Consider the following 22,140-nt stretch of genomic DNA (forward strand, 5'->3'; position numbering starts at 1 on the left):
CTCTCTGTGAGCATATAGTTACATCTGCCCGCTGTCTGATCTCCAGTTCTTGCTTTAGACAACTGAAAGCTTGAATGCATTCACTTCTAATATTCCATGCTTGAAAGGCCAACTAAAGCCTTTTTATGGTAGGTGGTTTTACATGGTTTCTACCTGGTCTAGATGGTTGATTAGCTGGATTACTGGCTGGTGGGCCAGTTTTCAACCTGGTAGACCATCTTGGTCAAGCTGGTTAGAGCTGGGATATACCTTAACGTAAACATGGTGGTCATAATTTACATTATTAACTTCTTTAATACATTTTCCTGGCCTTAAAGGAATATACAAGTCAAACTCAGTTGGCATAATTTGTGGCATATTCTTAATTATCCCCCAAAAATAATAATAATATGAACCTGTTTCTCCTTTTCTTTAAAAAAAATAAAAAAATTAGGTGACGGTGAGGCACTTACATTGGAAGTGAATGGAGCCAATCTATAAACGTTAAAATACTCACTGTTTTAGAAGTGCTGCCACAAGACGTAAACAATATGCATGCATGCTAACATTATTTTATTATAAAATTGCTTACTAACCATTTTACAACTTTGTTGCCATGACAACCCAACAACATAAATCCTAAAACAACCGTAAAAATGGTGATTTTAAACAACTTTACAGCTCAAATATAACACAAGTTTTAACAGAAGATTTAATGTAAGTGCCTTTATAAAATGATAACTTAGCATTTCTGCCTTTGATATCTCCATTCGCTTCCATTGTAAGTGCTTCACTGTAACCTAGAGTTTTTTAAAGAGAAGGTGGGACGAGTCAAAATAATGTTTTGTGGTTATCAAAATTATGCCACAAATACTGTCGATTGAACTTATATTGAACATGGAATATTGTTTTAATTGTGTGCGATTCATCAATGCATGTGATTCCGAAGAATGTTTGTATATGTAATCTTTCATCAAAATGTAGTACCTTGGTCTGCCTCTGAAATGGCTCACTTTTGGCTGATGTCATGTGAGCCATTAGCCAAATAGTTATTTAGACATTGTACTGGGCTACTGTTGTAGGTAATGCAGCCTTCCTAAAATCTTGCCAATATTTAACTCAGTATTTTAATGCTGGTTAAAGTTATATATATATATATTACAGCAATAATGGACCTTATTCAGTAGTGCCATATTTAATTTTTGACTGGAATAAAAATTAGGCTGTGAGTAACAGCCTCTTCCAGCCCAGCAATATTTTTGCAAACCAAAAAGTCGTGCTTCCTTACATGTTTTGCTGCAGTTTACCAGTGAAATGTCCAGTGGGGGGTTGCCAAAAGCGAATGAAGTGGCGTCGTAATCAGACAAGATTTTAATTGAATAATAGATGGATGTTTTAATGTTTAAAATGTACCTCCCTAACCTAAACCTTACCAGCATTGTTCAGAACGATAGAAGGGAACAAAACTGACATCCTTACCTGAAACCAGCACCTAAACCTAACCAATAGTGTTTAAATTCGACATAAAAAGCATATTTACTGAAGCAACATCATTATATTGTGTCGCTTCTATGGCAGTTTTGCATCAATTTAAATGTAGTTTTGAGTGTCCTTGGCTGGGCCCGAGGTTCGGTCTCCAAGCCCAAAGTTCAACACTCTATCAGTTGAGCTACCACGCAAGCTAATGACTGTGTAAATGTAGTTGGGTCTGTAAAATTTATAGTTTTTTTAAATGCGTAAAAAATAGTTTGTCTTTCCCTCACAGCCTCATTTTCATTACCATCCAAAATTAAATATGGCGATTCTCTAAATAAGGTCTAGAGCAAATACCACAGATTTGAGAATGTTACAATTGGCTTATGTATTGAGATGATCTTGAGGGTGAATATAACCTTCAGCCTCCACATCCTGATCAAAAAGTCTCCTCAAATGTGGGGGTTGGTGGTGTTTCAGGAGAAGAGTTGTCCTCCACAATCCATCACATTCATGTCTGACTCCATTCTGGTCTAGAACACCCACTTTTCACAATCCCATCCATTTCTGCTTGAAGAAATCCACACTATATCATTGAGCATACTGTATAACTGGGAAATATGTCACATAAAGTAAAATTGGTTGCAAATGTCATTTCATGTTGACTATACTTGTTTGACCTTGTTTTTCCAGCAGGATTTTCATACTTTCAATCATTAAGGTCTCGCTTGCAGAATGTGTTTGGTGAGTGGAGTATGTTCTGAACCATATGCTGTTGTGTTTACAGAGTCAGTGAGGAACACACCTAGTGCAGACTTGCACCCCCCCTCCGGCCAGCCCTCCTGTGCCACTGAACCCTCAGAGACCGACATCAGTTACAACAGCTCAGTCACTGAGGATGAGCCCATGTTCACTGCACCCACCGCACACGTGCGGCCCACACACGCCCTCAAGAGCTTCGCAGTGCCTGCCATCCCATGCACTATGATTCACCCGCACTATGATTCAGCAGCACTGCCCAGCCCTCCACTGCTCACTCAGACAGGTAAAACCACATTTACCAGAGATGGAAACTTGAGCCTGTGACTCAGAATCGTGTTTATTGCACCTAAGTTTGAAAAAAATTAAGACTTGCAGACTTCCAAATTAGGTTGATACAAGTGAGCCTCTCATGCACGCTCTAATTGTTTTCTTGTGAAAATGTGCATCATTTGATATATTTATACACATATTAGGGCTGTCAATTTAACATCTAATTCACTACGATAAATTTTTAAAATAGCATGTTTAAAATATTAACATATCTAATCATATCCTTGGACTGTAATAAGAAATATTCCTACCATCGGCGCAATTCAAGCTTGAAGTATCGCCTGTTTTCAACAGAGGGCACTAAAGTGAAATTCCAGCTGTATAGGCAATGCTCAGCTGTAGAGAGAACAAACCACACACACACACACATGCTTGACACCGCATTCTTCGTTCAGTTGGGTAGAGGGCAGTTTTTATGACGTGAAGCAACCAAAGTGAGACACTCCAAAAGCACACTTCTGACATGTGTATATAGACGCGTTTTTAGAAAAGCCCTTATAATGAATCTATCTCGGACATATTGATGAATTCAGTTGCAAAATGGATTGCTGTAGATCAATGTTTCCCAACCACCAGTGTGCCTTGAAAGATTTTCAGGTGTGCCGTGGAAAATGATCAAATTCCATAAAATAAATAAATGCATGAACATAAATCATAAGTCATTTCAGGAATACAAACTCCTCACCTTTCGGAGAAATTTACCATTTTGAAACCATAATCGGTCACTTTTGTGATTGTGAAGAGCAATGATTAATGTGCAAAAGTGACTGATATTTATACGTGTTAAGGGTCTTTTACATGACTCGCGTCAGCACTGCAGAACACATTGAAGTCTATGAAGTGACTTTACACCAAAGTGTTTTTCACATACGTTTTTGCTTCACCAATAATGTCTTTGAGAGTACTAAGCAACTAGATATATTTAAAAACTGTCCAAATTTGTGAGAGACATTGAATGTCTCATCATTTCTTTTAATTAAATATTACTTTATTGTTTACGAATATCAGAGACCCCAGTTATTGAATTTAAATTCACCAAGAAAATGCTTCTAAACATAAGTCGTTTTATGACTTTCTGCTATCAAAGCAACTGCAAACTTTTTTCTCTCTTCCAAATTCACGTTTTCAATGTTTATTGTGCACATCTCCCACATTTTTACGTTGCAAACTCGTAAAATGGCCCCTCTGTGACGCTTTCTGCAACTCAATGTGGCGCTCGACTCAACTCATGTGAAATGCGCTTTGCAATGACGAAGGGTCTTTTTTGAAACTCAAAATTATTATTATTTGTCTACTATTGAGGTCTTTTCTGATAAAAGCCATGCTCAGCAGTTTAAAAGGCTACTGTAGGAAAATGAGACCATAGATCTGCTTTGTGATTATTATTCTTATACTAAAGTCAGTAGATTTTTAGCCACGCAAGTTTTAATAAAGGAGAAGGACGTTACTGAAACTCACTATTATTAGACTATTATTGTTGTCTTTTTGGATGACGAATAATGCTCAGACTGAAGGATGACTATAGATCTGCTTTGTTCTTTTAATGCTTAAACACTATAAAGTCTCTTGGTAGATTTCAGTCATGAACGACTCAAAATGATTCACTGACTCACTCGTAGCACATAAGACGCTCATTTGTCGCCACCTAGTGACATTTGCAGAAGGGGTCTCTGAACTAATCAGTTAATAAAATTTAACACATTTGTGAAACAGAAGCAAGCCTCACCAGAATACGCTTTATTTTTGCAGCTAATTCTGCACATTTGTGAACTTGAATAAACTTGAATCACTAAAATAGCTGGAATTGGTGCTTTTAGCTTATTCTTTAAAAAAAATATCTCCAGAAAAAGTGTTGGTTGACCAGTGGTTGTCTTACCTTTTTCGGCCCTCATGAGTTTGCATCCCTGTAATTTGTTGTGGCATTGCACGAACAAATCTACAAATTAGAAAAGAAGCACATTTGTTGTTTTTTCAATCACCTATTTAGCGCTCTTGCCACCTGTGACCTCACACAGCGTAGCCTACCTATGTGACTTTTTTGCATTACAAGTAAACACGCTACTAAGACGGACAGAAAACATGGACAAGTTCTTGAAAAGGAAAAATATTGATGATGGTTAGCTTTTGTGGGATAGTGGTTAAATATAACCATAATTATATAATCATTATATAGTGAATTATTGTTATTTGAGGGCCTTTCTCTGCAAATATTTATATATGCGATTAATTAATCTGCATATCATGTAATTATTTAGATTACAAATTATAATCATTTGTCAGCCCTAAAAAATATATATGAAATTATTTGTCCTTTAGCAGGGTTTATAAAACTGATCCGAAGCATATAGAAAGTGTTACCAAAAGATATTTAACACTTAAGTTGGAAGCGTGACCAAAGACTAACATCCTGTCTACAGCAGCCGCATCTGTGATGTGATGTGCTGCTACGGCTTGAGGCTGTCTACACTGGACGCATCAAAATTAACATAATAAATTACATGATGAAATCACAGACCAATCAGCTGTGACCTCGAGCAAATGTTAAACAGTGAAAAATCTACCTTTTATTTTTTATGGAAATCCACTGCTGTAAACATTTGTTTTATATAATTATAACTGTAATGTGGTTAGACAAAACATTATTTAAACAAGTAGACCAGAGACCAGAAAACCATGACAGGGTTCCCATGCATTCCTGGAAAACCTGGAATTTTGTAGTGCCGTTTTCAGCACTGAAAATGTTTGTCATGGAAAATTAGAAAAATTCCTACATGTCCTGGAAAAAGTATTTGTCCTAGAAAATATTTTAATATAATAGAACTGTTTGATTATTTTGCTAACAAGGCTTTTGTCACATGTACACATGTAAAACATGGTAATGATCAGGACCCTGAATAGGAGTCAAATACACACATTTGTATCGTTTTGTCTCTGCTTGCGACTGCATTGTGAAACAACTGTCATGAGCGAATCCCTGTCACATACATTTGCTGCTCATCTGCTGAGATGACCTCTGCTTTGCTCCGATTTTTTCCGTTCCAACATTGCTGTTGTGTTAACCACAAAAAACATTTGAGTTATAAACGTTAGAAATGATGATGGTCGGACCACTGATTATAATTTTGACTAATTCAAACCTTAAATTGGTATCGTGGTGATTCAGCTGTCACATCTCGGGATGTGAGTTCAATGAGCAGAGTTTACTTATACTGTGGTTACCACATAGTATGTTGAAAACAAGGACATAATCTAGTCATAAAATGACATTAGCTGTAAAATGCAGGATGTTATGGAAAATGACATATTTGGACAAAAATGCACAATTAATGATATTCAAATTGCGATATATCCAAGTGTGATAATTAAACTGCAAAATTAAAAGTGATGCACGCTTCACAATTAATGTGTTAAGCCAGCTGCTCATACACTGAAAACACCTCTTTACGATCATCACGTGCGCTACATAATTCCCATACTTCCATATGTGTTATTTTATAGTTTTGATGACTTAACTAATATTCTAAAATTAAGAAGATAGTAAACTTGTCTGAACTTTTGACGGTTGGTGTACATTTATCGAAATGATCAGGTAGCAATGCCATTGCTGGATTTACATCAAATATAGTACCATCCGTCTTATCAGCATTGAGCTGTAAAAAGTTTTCTTGCTAACCAATATTTACCCTCTTCCAAGCAGCATATAAGGGATTCAATTAATGAATGTCTCCTGGTTTAAGTGAAACAATGTCATCAGCATAGAGATGATAAAAATGTTTATGTTTTTGGAAATTGTGCCCAAAGGACACATATACAGTGACAATAACTAGGACCTAGAACGGAGCCTTGCGGGACACCACAATTTAGAAGAGATGCAGAGGAAGACAAATTCCAAAAACTGCTGGATGAGTTTCTGTGGTTTAGGGACAAATATAGGGCAATACCTCGAATGTCTGTCCTCTCTCTACAAACAAATTAAAATAATTTGATGGATTGGACATCTTTACAAAGACTTGTTGGGAAATAGAATGCAATAATACTAAATTTCAAAAGGAAAAAACTGGAACTGACATGTGCTACTGTCATAGGGCCGCACTCGGTTAAGACAGCTTCTATCGGTACACTAGGAAGGACGCGAAATCCCATGCCCGTCATAGTACCAAATGCACCGGACATGTTGGACAGCAGCAGACTGCATGAAGATGCCGGGAGCGTGAGTACTTCTGTTAGTATCTTTATACTTTTATAAGCCAATAGAGTTCATCATGAGTATCGCTGAGTGCCACATGTAGGTCATTCCTGTTATGCAGTACCATTTGAAAAACTTTTAAAAATGAATACAGCTGTTTACACAGTTGCAAGTAAATTAAAAGGATGTAATCTAAAATGTTGGAAATAAAGATCTAGAGTTAGCCATTACATATATACATTTTATTTATATACAGTGGTAACCTTGGTAAATATGAGCAAAGAAGGCTGCATTGTGTATCCTTTTGATCTTTCATTGAAAACAATTCACAAAAATCAAACCTTTAATTGAAGTAAAACAATTGAAAGAGGGGAAATATCTCATTACTAAATAAATATTTTTCTCCAAAGCACGTTGGCCACAATTATTGGCACCCCTAGAAATTCGTATGAGTAAAATATATGTTTTATATTTCCATTCATATATAAAAACATTTTAGTGCACCTGGGTGACTAGGAACTTGATATTGTTCATCCATGACTTCCAGTTTCCCAGGAGTAAAAATATGAGGTAACAAACCCTTCCAAATTCCCTTAATCATCCATCACAGTGGGTTAGACTAAAGAATAAAGTTCTGATGTGCGGCAAAAGGTTGTTGAGCATCACAAAATGGGAAGTGGCTAAAAGAAAATAGCCAAAGCATTGAAAATGCCCATTTCCACCATCAGGGCAATAATTAACAAGTTTCAATCAGCTGGACATCTTAAGATTCGGCCTGGAAAAGGACATGTGTCTATATTGTCTCCATGCACAGTGAGGAGGATGGTTCTAGTGGCCAAAGAATCTCCAAGGATCACAGCTGGAGAATTGCAGAAATGAGTTGGGTCTTGGGGTTAGAAAGTCTCGTAAAAATATATCAGACATCACCTACATCACCACAAGTTGTTTTGGAGGGTTTCAAGAAAAAAAGCCTCTGCTCCCATTCAACAACAAACTCAAGAATCTTCAGTTTGCCAGACACTACTGGAACTTCAAATGGGACCGGGTTCTATGGTCTGTTGGAACAAAAAAGAGCTTTTTGGCAGCAAACACCAGAGATGGGTTTGGCACACACAGAGATGAAGTACCTAAATGTGGTGCTGGATCTTTAATGTTGTGGGGCTGTTTTTCTGCTATCTTGTTTGGATATATGACATCATGGACTCTATCGTATACCAACAGATAAAAAATCTAAACCTGACTGCCTCTGCCAGAACGCTTACAATGGCCCCTGGTTGGATCTTCCAGCAGGACAATGATCCAAAACAAACATCAAAATCAACATAAAAATAGTTCACTGACCACAAAATCAAGGTTCTGCCATGGCCATCCCAGTCCCCTGACCTGAACCCCATAGAAAACCTGTGGGGTGAGCTGAAGTCCAACAGCATGGTCCTCTGAATTTGAAGGATCTGGAGAGATTCTGTATGGAGGAATGTCTCAGATCCCTTGCCAGGTGTTCTCCAACCTCATTAGGCATTATAAGAGAAGACTCACGAGCTGAAATCTTGGCAAAGGGAGGATGCAAAAAGTATTGAATAAAAGGGTGCCAATAATTATGGCCAATGCGTTTTGGAGAAATATATTTATTTAATAACTAGATATTTTCCCTGTTTCAGTTGTTTTACTTCAATTAAATGTTTGATTTTTGTGATTTCTTTGAATAAAAGTTCAAAAGGATAAACAATGCAGACTTCTTTTCATATTTACACACATATATATATATATATATATATATATATATATATATATATATATATATGTATATATATGTATATGTATATATGTATGTATATATGTATAAATACACACAGATACAACCCCTATTCCGAAAAATTTGGGATAGTATGAAAAATGCTAATAAAAAGAAAAATGAGTGATATGTAAATTATATTCACCTTTTGCTAAGTTAAAAACACTACAACTAAACATTATCTGATGTTTTACCTTGTGAATTAAATGGACAGTAATTTCAAATCAGGTGATTGCAACACGCTTCAAAAAATTAGGGACAGTCGAGTGTTTACCTCTGTGAAACATCACCATTTCTTCTAATAACACTTAATAAGCATTTGGGCACTGAAGACACAAGTTTAAGTTTAAAAAGTGGAATTTTCCCCCATGCCGGTCTTCAGCTGAACAATTGTACGGGGTCTCCGTTGCAGTGTTGTGCGCTTCATAATGCACCACACATTCTCAAATGTAGATGGTCAGGACTGCAGGCAGGCCAATCTAGCACCCGCACTCTCTGCTTATTCGGCCATTATGTGGTTTGAAGTTGTCCTGCTGAACATTCCGGGACGTCCCTGGAAAAGACAATAGTGCTGGGTGGCAGGATATGCTGCTCCAGAATGTGTACATATCTGTCTGCATTAATGGTGCCCTCACAGATGTGTTACCCATGCCACGGGCACTGACACACCCCTGGCCCATACAGACACTGGCTTTTGCACCTGATGCTGAACAGCTTGGATGGCCCTTTTCCGCTTAGGCTCGGAGAATACGACAGCTGTGATTTTCAAAAACTTTTTTAAACGTGGACTCATCGGACCAAAAAACACATTTCCACTGTTCTACTTTCCATCTAAGAGAATTCGGAAGCGCTTCTGGACAGTGTTGATGTATGCTTCTGCTTTGCATAGTAAAGTCTTTGCATCTGTGGATGCTGTGGCGAATGATGTTGACTAACAAAGGTTTACTAAAGTAATCCCAAACCCATGTTCAATGTATCCATTACAGATGAATGACGTTTTTTAAGACAGCGGATCAGAGATCACGCGCATTCAGAAGTAGTTTTCATCTTGCCCTTTACGCACTGAGATTTGATAGTGTGAAATGCCCAAAATCCTTCCAATTTGTCTTTAGGGAGCATTGTTCTCAAAGTGCTGGATTGTTTGCTGAAGCATCTGTTGGCAAATTGACAAGTCTCGAATGATCCTTGCTCTTGAAGGACTAGGCTGTTTTTGGAGCTACTTATATGCTATGACACGATTGCCTCACCTGTTTAACATCCCCTTGTTATTTTAACTCGTAAAATTGTCTGGAGTGGTGGTGGTGTAGTGGTCTAAGCACATAACTGGTAATCTGGTAATCAGAAGGATGTTGGTTCGAGCCCCACAGCCACCACCATTGTGTCCTTGAGCAAGACACTTAACTCCAGGTTGCTCCGGGGGGATTGTCCCTGTAATAAGGGCTCTGTAAGTCGCTTTGGATAAAAGCGTCTGCCAAATGCATAAATGTAAATGTAAAATGTAAATTGTTATTCTTAAATTGCCTGTCTCAACTTTTTTGGAGCGTGTTGAAAATCATCTGATTTGAAATTACTGAACATTTTCAGAATACAATGAAATTCACAAGGTAAAACATCAGATAATGTTTCGTTGTAGTGTTTTTAATTTAGCAAAGGATGAATATAATTTACAAATCACTCCTTTTTAGTTTTTATTGGCATTTTTCAAACTGTCCCGCTTTTTTGGAATTGGGGTTATATATTGTTGCATGTTTTGTTTACATGTATAATTTGTACTTGTTTGAACATTTGAATAATTATTTAATTATTATATTATAACGATTTGGCCCTCCATAAACACCATGGCAACATTATTTAAAATTTAAATAAATAAAAAACTATTTGTAAAAGCAATATGATTTCCATCTTTAAAAATCTAACGAGGACAAAACGTTTTACTGTATAGTAGGAGTGTCTTATTAGTTACTTAGAATTCGAAATGATCCTGTTTTGTTTTATCCAGTATGTCTTGAATTAATTACAATTTTTCAATTGTTAGTTTAAATGTAAAATAAAATGTTAACTTATTTTCTTCTCTCTCAAATCTTTACCCGCTTTCCCTTTTTAACGGCTGTTTTTATTGCCCGCTAATTAAAATGTATTATAATTTTGTGATTGTATGAAATTAATTTCTTGAAAATGCTGAATGTTTCTCATTTGTTCTGCATTATGCACCTCACTAACAAACCCCCTCTATCAAATGATCAATGCTTGTGGCTGTGCTGTGTGATTGCCCATTTGCTTTTTGCTTTTTGCAGTACCATTGACCCTCCCCTCCTAAACCCCCATTTAACACAAACCCCAGCTCACCCTAACATACCCCACCCCTCTCCCCCACCCCGCAGTAACCTTCTTCCTGTCCCTCAGAACTACGAGACGGATGAGTTATCGGAGGAAATGGCCCATCTGGAGGGCTTAATGAAGGACCTAAACGCCATCACGACAGCCTGAGCACAATCCTCACACTAACACTGGCCCTCAGCTGCCACAGGGGGGTGTTCAACACAGAGGAGTTCTCAAACATTCACTAAATGGAGAGAGACAGAGAGTGAGAGTGTAAAAACATGGACCTTTGGCCTACTTTTCTCTCTGGAAGGACTAACCCATCTTGAGGACAGTGGACATTCTGAGAAAAGGACAGCCGGTTCCTTCAAACAAATGATTGCGTTTTTTTTCTTCTCCTCAGCGGAAAAGTTCGGTCATCCTTAAACTTTTCCTTTTGTTTCAATGGAGTCCGTTTTCAAAAGACTCATTTTATTACTCTGTGGAAAAAAAGGAGAAGTACAATATGCTGGTGTATGTTTTGGTGCTCATAAGGCACAATTTACAGTGTTTCATTTGTGTCTTTGTATGTTTTTTTTGTTGTTGTTGTATCTATATACACCAATCAGCCACAACATTAAAACCACCTGCCTAATATTGTGTAGGTCCCCCTCATGATGCCAAAACAGCACTAACCCGCATCTCAGAATAACATTGTGTGTGTGAAAATCCCAGGAGATCAGCAGTTACAGAAATACTCAAACCAGCCCGTCTGGCACCAACAATCATGCCATGCCATTTATCTAATCAGCCAATGGTGTGGCTGCAATCATGCCATGGTCCAAATCACTGAGATCACTTTTTTCCCCATTCTGATGGTTGATGTGAACATAGTCTGAAGCTCCTGACCCGTATCTGCATGATTTTATGCACTGCTGCCACACCATTGGCTGATTAGATAATCGCATGGCATGATTGTTGGTGCCAGACGGGCTGGTTTGAGTATTTCTGTAACTGCTGATCTCCTGGGATTTTCACACACAACAGTCTCTAGAGTTTACACAGAATGGTGCCAAAAACAAAAAACATCCAGTGAGTGGCAGTTCTGTGGATGGAAATGCCTTGTTGATGAGAGAGGACAACAGAGAATGGCAAGACTGGTTTGAACTGACAAAGTCTACAGTAACTCAGATAACCACTCTGTACAATTGTGGTGAGCAGAATATCATCTCAGAATGTTATTCTGACGTGCGAGTTGGCGCCGTTTTGGCGGCACAAGGGGACCTACACAATATTAGGCAGGTGGTTTTAATGTTGTGACTGAAAGGTGTATATATTGCCCGCTCCCCCCGTTCCAGTGAGGTACAATTTTAAGATTTTTATTTCTGCAAGTTATTTTGTATTAAGCATTTTTAATGTGCCATGTCTTATTATTTTCTTTAAAATGCTTTGTATTGTTTTATATGCATACAGTATACACCTATCATTTTGTATATATGTTTAAAACAGGCTCATGTTTTTAACCCCTATTGACCACCATACGACAGTTTCCGTTCAGCCAAATGCTGCTTTTTCTTTTTGCATTCTGTAACACGGATTTCCCCTTGTACGAACAGGGGCTGTTCATACTGAACACGTTCCTGCATTATATAATGTAGATGCAGCGCTATGAATAATTAAAGAACAATTAAAAGAATGGGCACAGTGCAAAAATAGAACCGAATGCAGGTGTCTCAAGATGTGATATTAAACTGTTTAAACGTTTTTAACATGACACAGTGTCTAAACAAAGGCAGTGTTTATATGCGTGAGACACTGATAAAAGTGAGATGCATTGCAATGGTCAAAGATGTCCATCTAGTGCATGTTTACTTTGCAAAAAATGGTAAAAAAAACAAACGGCACAGACAGATGCAAAACGAGTTCGGTGTGAACGGTCTCTTAAGCTTTTTGTTTAAAATGGGAGTTCCCTTCGGAATTTGCCTAAATTTGTCAAGGATGACAAATCAGTAGCTGTTGTTGTTGTTTTCAAAGAGGGAATTACATTTTCATTCAAAATGTTTATCAATCTTTATCACATAACACTAATATTTAGTCTGTAATGTTGAAATGTCACTCTGTACGATAACATAGACCTCGATCACATATGCTGTCAGTCTTTGGTATAGGTTATACCAGTGTCAGAAATGACCTTTTTTTTTTTTTTTTTATATTTTTATTATTATTATTAAGTGGCAATATTTGCCCCCGGAATAGATTTTCGGGAACTTTTTATTTTTTATGAGGGCGTATATTTTCAAACATATAACTCAAAATGTGTTGTCCATGTTAAATACTTTAATTGAAATGTTAATATTAATCCATAAATAGACAAGCCTAAAGTAGAAAATTACTAAATATATACAATGCTAAAAAAAAAAAAAAAGGAGTTTAAATAATATGGAATTATATCACTGACAAACGTCTTTGAAAAAAACAAAAGTCCACTGAAATTGCACTAATTGAAATACAAACATGTTGCATTAAAAGTGCTTGCATTTTCTGGGGGCGCTGTATATTTAAGCTGTTAATATTTCAATAGGAAAAATTTCGCACAAAATTTCATCATTAAAACTTCAATAATAAATGGTCACTTCCCAAAGTTCAAAACAAAAATATTCAGTTACATTAAAATGTCATCTTTATTGTTGATCAGGTAATATTGGGTCCATTATATTTCACTTTGCCTCTAATATTTCAGTATGTCAAATTTTGTTGGAAAATTTATGCAAAGAGTATTGCAGGAAAAGCCGATGCACAGTCTTCACTTGCTGCTGAGAGTGTGGTGGTGTAGTGGGCTAAAGCACATAACTGGTAAGCAGAAGGTTGCTGGTTCGATCCCCACAGCCACCACCATTGTGTCCTTGAGCAAGGCACTTAACTCCAGGTTGCTCTGGGGGGATTGTCCCTGTAATAAGGGCTGTAAGTCGCTTTGGGTAAAAGCATCTCTCAAATGCGTAAATGTAAATGCTGCTATTAGACTTCAACAGGTGCAACCGGGTGTCAATTAAGATCAAGAGCAACAGGGAGAGGACGTTAACCAATAAACCTTTAAAACAATCTGTGTCATTACATTTGGCTCCGATTAGAAGGGTTATCGAAATTCCAAATGCATTGTTGTCAATGGACGGTAGTCAGTTTTTATTACTTGACAAAGTAATTTAAACTGTTTCTTCAGTGTTTCTGCTTTAATTAATTAAAGCAATATTTCCAAACAAGAGGTTAGTTACTCAAAAGTACCTGTTTTAATCATCTTAAAAGCAGCCTTATATCCTCCTGGGTTGACTGCAATGATAGGGTAAGCATTCACTGGTGACCAAATGTATATAACAAATGGCTTTGAGTTTGAACTGCCTCACTCAGATAAAACGGAAGATGAAACATAGTAACGTGGTGTCAAACTGAAGAAACTGTTTCAAATGACTTTGTCAAATTTGTTTAATTGATTTATCAAAATTGGCAATTGTCCTTGTCCTCTCCCTGTTTCTCTTGGTCTTCATCGACACCCGATTGCACCACCTAGTGGTGAAATCTAGTAGCAGCAAGTGGAGATTGTGCATTGGCACTCTACTGCTTTTCCTGCAATGCCAGGATGTACACGGTTGAATTTCCAACAAAATTTGAACCATTGAAGTTTCTGAGGCAAATTTGCATAACGTTATATAACCATATTTGGGATGCGAACTTTGGAAAGTGCATTTTTAATGAGGAAATTTTTATTGAAATATTCACAGCTTAAAATTGAATTTGAATCCAAAATGCATGCACTGTTAATGCAACATGTTATTTTCTTAATTAGCTCAATTCTGCGTTTCTATGCTTTTGTCATTTCAAAGATATTTGACATATATACTTCCATAATAATATACCTGGCAATTTTGGCCTGAGCCCTGGTCAATTTCTGACACTGGGTTATATAAATAAATGACAAAATTGGTACATATGAAAGTGCTTTACATTTACTTTCATTTAAAGGAGCTTTTGATATGAATTAATGGATGACAACATTCACTGAGATTTTACCCTCTGTTTACCATGCATCAGTGCAAATCCTTCACACACACACACACAGGACTCCCAGTGTTCATCTTTGAGTTTATCTATTTGTTTCATATGAAGTACTTGTATAGATTTGTAATGTGAAAAGCGTAAAACCCAACTTTTCCTACCCCGCTGGATATGGTTATGAGCTGTCCTTTTACCCAAAGAAAATATGTAACAGCAATCATCATTTTTATGAATCTATTGTCTCAAACATTTTCATTGACTGTAAGACATTCTGGGTCACGTTGAAGGAACACGTTGAAAAGCTTAGTTAAAAAAAAAAAAAACAATTTTACCTATTTGGGATAACATGTTACATTGTAGACAGTCAAACCTTTATTGCAGTTTTTCAACAATTTCAAGATAAAAAAAAAAAAAAAAAAAAAACATTTTTACATAACCTGTTTTGAATATAAAGCTCTATTTGTGTATTGTAGTGTAATAGTTTAGTAAAGGCAGCTGGTCTTACGTTCTTTTGCCTCTGAAATGATATTTGAGCGGCAGGTTTTACTGTGTTGCATATACAGAATTCTGTTGCTTATTTCTGTACAAAGATTTCCTTGCTGTCTATAGATAATCTGTGGCTTTTTCTAAAAAATATTCTAAAACATTGTTTTCATTGTCTCTTATTTGACATGCAAATGCTTCTTTTTAACATTGCTTTTCCATTTTTCCAGGCATCCGTCACAATACATTCCTACAACCTTTTATATCATGAATTTTAAAACGTTTATAGAGACTGGCACGGATAAAGAGCCAATTCTAGCAGATGAAATATTTAGAGCAGAGCTAGAAAAAAAAACTTCTCTTAAAATAATTTCGGTTGTAATTCACTTTTTCAGGCCTTTTTAATTTCCAAGTTTCCTTTGACTATGGGAACTCTGGTTTGCATGTAATGGACAGTTGCTAAAGCTTTTAATATTTGCTGTACTAGACAAATGAAACATGCAATTTGCATTTTTAAATTAGATTCGAAGTTTATGACGCGTTTCTAGACCAATTACAGTAATAGTAGAGTTCAGAGCACAAGGTTAGCTGACATGCAATTAAAAGATCACTTTAACTATGAAAGGTTCGATCAAAGACTTTGTCTTTGCATGGAAAGGTTATTTTTGAGAAAGGTGAAGACCAAAACTGCAGAAAAGATGACTTCACGAAGATGTTTTTTTTGCAGTCTTTATTATCTCTTGATACATTACACACACATCTAGACTCCTCGGGGCGTTTTGAAGTTCATTCCAACACTTGGCTGGGTGACCTGCAGGTTGGAGAGGCTGGCAAAATCCTGCAATTAGAGAAAAACAAGTTAGCATATGCTCGTCAAAACAAGTGCTATTTTACTAACATCTAATAAACATGTTTGCTAAATTTGGTTTCCAGGTTATTTGCCAGAGCGCACCAATTTTTGATAAATTTAACAAGTAAACAACTCCACATTTAAACTCCAATTATGATCAAATCCACTTACGAGTATCTTCAACATCTCCTTTGTGTCTGGGTCTACTTCTATCATCTCCTGATCCAAAGCAGAAACCTGAAATCACAAAATGCATACAAAAGGTACATGAGCATAAATGACAAGCACAGTACTGTTCATGTGTGCGTTGAGTGGCATCACGACTGCATGGGCATGACCACAATAGCTTGGCTCAGGGGCGTCAAACTCCATTTCAGCCTGGGCCAGAGCAACAGGTCCGAAATATCTCATGTTTTACTCTGGACAAGGGACAACACCGGTGTGAAGTTTTATACCAGGTAAAAGGGGGAAACATTATGAATGGAGCTTCCAATATCAATACAATTGCCGAACAAATAGAATAGTGTTAAATAGTTTGCGACCCATGATAAATGAACCTAAATAACACATTGAAAGGCTAGTAAAGAACATCTGGCTATCAAATTACACAGGCAGCAAAGTACTCGCACTGACAGAAGACGTTTAATTGAAGGTAGTGAATATAATGTGCATTTTTGGACCACTTTTGCTTTTTGGTTTCATTTTAGTGCAATTTGAATTTAGAAATGTCTTTGGTTTAAGTTTTTCATTTAATAAATAAACAATTGAAATTTTCAATGCAAAATCACTAAAGCAAGAATATTCACTGATCCGTCAGCCCGAGTGTTGCCGATGTAATGGTATATTGCAATATATACACACAAATATATATCAATCGTGAAGGAGGGAACAAAACCAATTTATTTCACACACATGATGTATTTTCCCACATAACGAAATACCCGACCAGTAGAGAATGCACGGATGAAGTAGTTTGTTGCCAAAGAGATGTTGCCCTTCACAACTGTTAAACTGTAAAAGCCATCTTTCAAAATGTTGAACACCACATTTTAATTGCACTTCATTTTTTTCAGTTTCATGTGATTTTTTTTGTTAAAATAAAAACTAAAAGTTTAAAAAAAATAAGCTGCCTTGCTTTATTATGTAGGCTATTGCTTAACGGAAATGTACCTATAGCACCACTTCACGTCCAACCAGCGGTTTGAATGTGAACAACGCACCGGTGTGAAAATTATGATATCGTGGCAAGTCTAACAGGTCCCTCCTTCCCTAGGTTTCCCTTCACCTATTTTTATGTGCATTCTGGGATACTGCATAAAAACTGCTGGATGGGAACACCAAGATGCGAATAAAATCTCCAAAATGTGCATTAAAAAAAAACATATGCACTCGCTTGAGGTGGATAAATGTTTTATTCGATAAGAAGAAATGTGCATAAACTGTGATGGATATATTGAATATATTAGGAATACAAGATGCATATTTATAAAAAAATACATGTATATATAAAAATAAATAAATAACAGGACTAACCAGATGTCAAACTATCGCATCCAAAATGTTGCTCTGGTCATCCTGAAAATCCAAAGAGCTTGCAGAGCAAATGGGTCTAATAAAAATGTGAACTGTGCCACAGAGAACGTTTATGGACACTTCTGAAAAATATCTTATAGATCCACAAGGCAAAGATATGAGGAACTGCGTGCTTCTAAACCGCTAGTATTTTATTAATAAAAGACTCAGTGGCTTCAATTTCCCTGAAAGTGACGATTTTGTTGTTTTGAAATTCACACACTGTATTTGCAATATTATGTTTTTTTAGGTAAATATTACATTTGAAACTTGGATGGAAACATAGCTGTGCTTATCGTCATTGGCTAACGCCCATGACGCATCTAAACGACAAGCCCTGGGAAAAAATACACAGCGTGCGCACATTTACATACCCGCATGCAGGGCAAAGTCACTTCTAAATCACATCTTTTTCTGCCCAGCATAATCACAGAAGTGAATTTTTCTTTTTTTTTTGCATATAGGGTGGGAATTAAAGTTTGACTGAGACACATTGATGTGGCCAAGTGCAAGTAGAATATGCTTATTCAATCGGATGGCAATCTGATCAGTAAAAACACATGAAGTGACCAACTGTAAATACCCCCTTAGTGTGAGCAACAATAAAAGTGATGCTTGCTTTAAGATTTATTAATACATAAAAGAATATAGGAGGTGGGCGATGTGTAGAATTGGATGTATTTAAACGATAGTAATAGATTCTGTGTGGACCTTCTGATGACTTCATATTAAAGAGGAACTATTATGGTTTAACGTGCCTAATTTTGTTTTAAAGGTCAAAAAACACTTTAATTTGTTCATAATTTCAATTGCAGCTTTACCTTGTGTCAAAAACGACTCGTTCAATGATCCGTTCTAAAGGATTCATTCTAAACTCCTCCTTTCAGAGAGACTACTCTGCACTGATTGGTCAGATATCCCAGTCTGTTGTGATTGGTCTATCACTTGGTGTAGAGTTTGAGGGCGGGTCAAAGCTGTTCGCGAGCAGCCAATGAAGACCAGAGGCGGGTTTTTTGTTACCAAATTAGGTAGGTTAGTACAGGAAGTACGTCTGGAATTTCTTTTGGGAGTCATTAAATACATTTATTGCGCACAGTGCAGACTTTTTTTACATACACAAACAGCTAACATAATAAGTGCTCTTTAAATGTCTTGAACTCTCACTGACCTCAGGGACGTAGTTATCTCGTCTCTCTCTCTCGTCCTCTTGTAGTTTGATGGAGATGCCTCTGACTGGACCTCTCTGAATGCGCTTCATCAGATGAGTCACATAACTGCAGACAGAAACAAATTATGTTTCAAATGCAAACAGACAGCAAAAACGATTAAGGAGGCAGATTTCCATTTGTATGTCAGGTACCAATCTTATAATAATTCCATTTATATAGTGCTTTTCTAGGCACTCAAAGCGTTTTACGTAGTATAGGGGAATCTCCTCAACCACCACCAGTGTGCAGCATCCACCTGGATGATGTGATGGCAGCCATAGTGCGCCAGAACGCCCACCACACACTAGCTATTGGTGGAGAGTTATAGAGCCAATTAATGGATGGGGATTATTAGGAGGCCATGTTGAGAAGGGCCAATGGGGGGACCTTGGCCAGGACACTGGGGTTACACCCCTACTCTTTACGAGAAGTGTCCTGTGATTTTTAAAGACTACAGAGAGTCAGGACCCCTTTTTACAGTATAGCGTCCATGAATGAATAAGAAAGATTTTAGGAGAGTGTTCCAGGTTCAATACAAGTTAAACTCAATCAACAGCATTTCTGGCATAATATTGATTACCACAAAAAAATATTTCAACTTCATTTCTTAAAGCAAAAATCTGGGTTCCAATGAGGCACTTTCAATGAAAGTGAATGGCATTTTTAAATGTAAAAATACTCACTGTTACAAACAATGTGCGTTAACATGATTTTAGTGTGATAAAATTGCATACTAACCTTTTTGTGTGAAGTTATAGACAATTCTACAAGTTAGTGCCATGGCAATGCAACAACATAAACCCTTAAACGCCGTAAAAATGATGATTTAAATAACAAATACAGGAGTTTTAAAATAATTCATGTATGTGTTTTTATCAAATTAAAAGTCACATTTCTGCCTTAAAACAGTCCAAATATTGGCCTCATTCACGTCCATTGAAGTGCTCGATTCTAACCTCGATTTATGCTTTATTTTTTTTTAAGAAATGATTCAAAAATAATTTTAGTGGCAATCAAATTTTTTTGGCCACAAATTCTGTCGATTTAGCTCAACTTGAACTGAACCCAGAATACTCCTTTAAACAATTAAAATACTTGTGTACAAATGTCTCCAATGAAATCCTCAACAGACAGACAGACAGACTGTTTTATGGCACTTTTCCACTGCACGCTGCAGTTCGACTCGACTCGTCAATTGCACCGCCACTACTCCAGTGACATCATCTTAAACGCGACACAAACTGACCAAAACAATAACACGACCGCTAGCTGTTAGCTACTAGCTCATTGTGCTGCATAAGGCAGTTGTTGCATGGTGATTTTACACAAGTGTATGTTTCTAGTAGCTGATCAACTAAATAAAGTGAAGCTTTCAAGCAGAGTATAGAGTAATAAACAACGTAGCAAAACGTTCCATCCTCCACCGTGGACTCCAACAATTCTGAGTCCAGGGCTCTCTCCCTCCCATTGCTCGCCGGTTAGATAGCGTCCATTTGGTCAAAACACTTCTCCAGTCACTTTAAATTATTATTATTATTTTTTCTGTACATTTCCCTACACTGTTGGTAAATCCTGTGGTAGCCATGTGCAGCCAACAGCTGAGACACTTCCTGAAAGATTTTTTCATTTCGTTCGTCGCTAACAAGTGGAACGTCTGTCCCAAATTTATTGACCAGGGCATGGTTTTGCGCACTGCCATTTCTTTTTACAATTCGAAAGTCGCGTGAACAAATGATACTGCTATCGATTTTGCCAACTTTAAAACTAGCGGGTTGATGTCCCGTGTCGCAAATCCAGTGATGCTGATAGTGACTATTCTCTCTGACCAATCAGTGATCTGCAGGATTTTGACGTCACATTTAGTATCGGCTCGGCTCGCTTGGAACCTCGACTGAGGTGGTACTAAAAAAAAGTATCAGGTACTATCCACAGTGGAAAACCCCCAAAAAGTGAGCAGAGTCGTACCGTCCAGTGGAAAAGCCCCATTACAGGCAAGTTTTATTCTTTATAAGCACTAACAAAAAGCAATATCTAACAAATAAAGCATCGTAGAAAAGAAACAAAACAAAAAAAAACTATAGAAACTTTCATGACGTTTCCAGACATTGACATTCTGACATTTCTAGAATTTCCATATTCACGAGAACCCAGTCCAAAATACTTCAAAAATGTGTGACCAGCTCCATCAGAGTCATTTAGACCCAAAAACACATTGTTTGAGTCTCACGCACTATAGAAAGGAAAGTCTAAACTTTCTAATGGTATCATTTCTATTTTTATTATAAAATTTCTATTATTTACATATTGGCTGATGTCATTTAAATGCTTCCCTTTTTAATTTAGTGCAAAACACTCAAAATGTGTTACTGCAACCAAGTGACACAAAATGATGGAGCAGGTCACATACCGTCCCGTCTCTGGAGAGCTTCACTACTCACCCCGCTATCTTGTTCCGCAGAGGTTTGCTGGGGATGATGGCGATCTCCTCACACACCCTCTTGTTGATGTGGAAGTCATTGCCCAGACGGGTGTAGTACTTCTCTATGATGACCCGAGCAGCTTTCTTCACTGTCTTCGTCCTCACACGTCCCTGTCAAGACAGTAGCACACTAGGATGAATTAGGGTTACACGGACCTTTTTGCAAGTTCAAAACACATATCGCTTCAGGCATGAAAGTGATTTGAGTGGTGGGAATGACAATGAGGGAATACTGGAAGAGAATTTGTTAATGAATCAACGTCCTCTAACAAATCTTTTTAGTTTAATTCCATCATTTTGAATCAGATGAATCAATGACTCACTCGTTACACATTAAAAGAGCCAATTTGTTGCCGTAAACTGCAGAAATAGCGACTGAACGAATAGCGACTGAACTGATTCAAAAGACGCGAGTCAGTGAAATGAATCAAACCCCCATCACTTCTAGGCAAATTTTATTTTTGCTATCGAAAACTTAAAATGAAAACATGTTCATTAACTGAAATAAAGAAATGTAACATGGTTGTACAAAACTGAATCTCAACTAAAATAAGACCTCAAATTAAATTTACATTTTTGATACATAGTATATTATAAAATTTGAAACATTGAAAATCCACCTTCGTTAGACATGAAAATGCTACTAGACGTCATTAACGAGACAAAACAGCCCTAAAGATT

The 22,140-nt window shown here is 37.0% G+C and overlaps 2 protein-coding genes across 3 annotated transcripts in view; one reads left to right on the forward strand and one right to left on the reverse strand.

The window, feature by feature from the left end:
- LOC127659114 (neogenin-like) overlaps positions 1-11,469 on the forward strand; it is a 238,636-nt gene extending 227,167 nt beyond the window's left edge. The window contains exons 27-29 of one of the 2 annotated variants that reach the window (XM_052148772.1): positions 2,240-2,497; positions 6,630-6,754; positions 10,926-11,469. In XM_052148772.1, coding sequence (XP_052004732.1) covers positions 2,240-2,497; positions 6,630-6,754; positions 10,926-11,009 — 467 coding nt within the window. In that variant the 3' untranslated portion in view covers positions 11,010-11,469. Of the gene's footprint in view, positions 1-2,239; positions 2,498-6,629; positions 6,767-10,925 lie in introns of both variants that reach the window. The other variant, XM_052148781.1, reaches the window with a different exon arrangement.
- Positions 11,470-16,031: 4,562 nt separating this feature from the next.
- rps17 (ribosomal protein S17) overlaps positions 16,032-22,140 on the reverse strand; it is a 7,133-nt gene continuing 1,024 nt past the window's right edge. Inside the window, exons 2-5 of the mRNA XM_052151550.1 lie at positions 21,419-21,570; positions 18,941-19,046; positions 16,372-16,437; positions 16,032-16,188 (exon numbers count right to left, since the gene is read on the reverse strand). Coding sequence (XP_052007510.1) covers positions 16,111-16,188; positions 16,372-16,437; positions 18,941-19,046; positions 21,419-21,570 — 402 coding nt within the window. The 3' untranslated portion in view covers positions 16,032-16,110. The remainder of the gene's footprint in view (positions 16,189-16,371; positions 16,438-18,940; positions 19,047-21,418; positions 21,571-22,140) is intronic.

This window comes from Xyrauchen texanus, chromosome 2 (genome assembly GCF_025860055.1).
Source record: "Xyrauchen texanus isolate HMW12.3.18 chromosome 2, RBS_HiC_50CHRs, whole genome shotgun sequence".
Classification (NCBI taxonomy): domain Eukaryota; kingdom Metazoa; phylum Chordata; class Actinopteri; order Cypriniformes; family Catostomidae; genus Xyrauchen; species Xyrauchen texanus.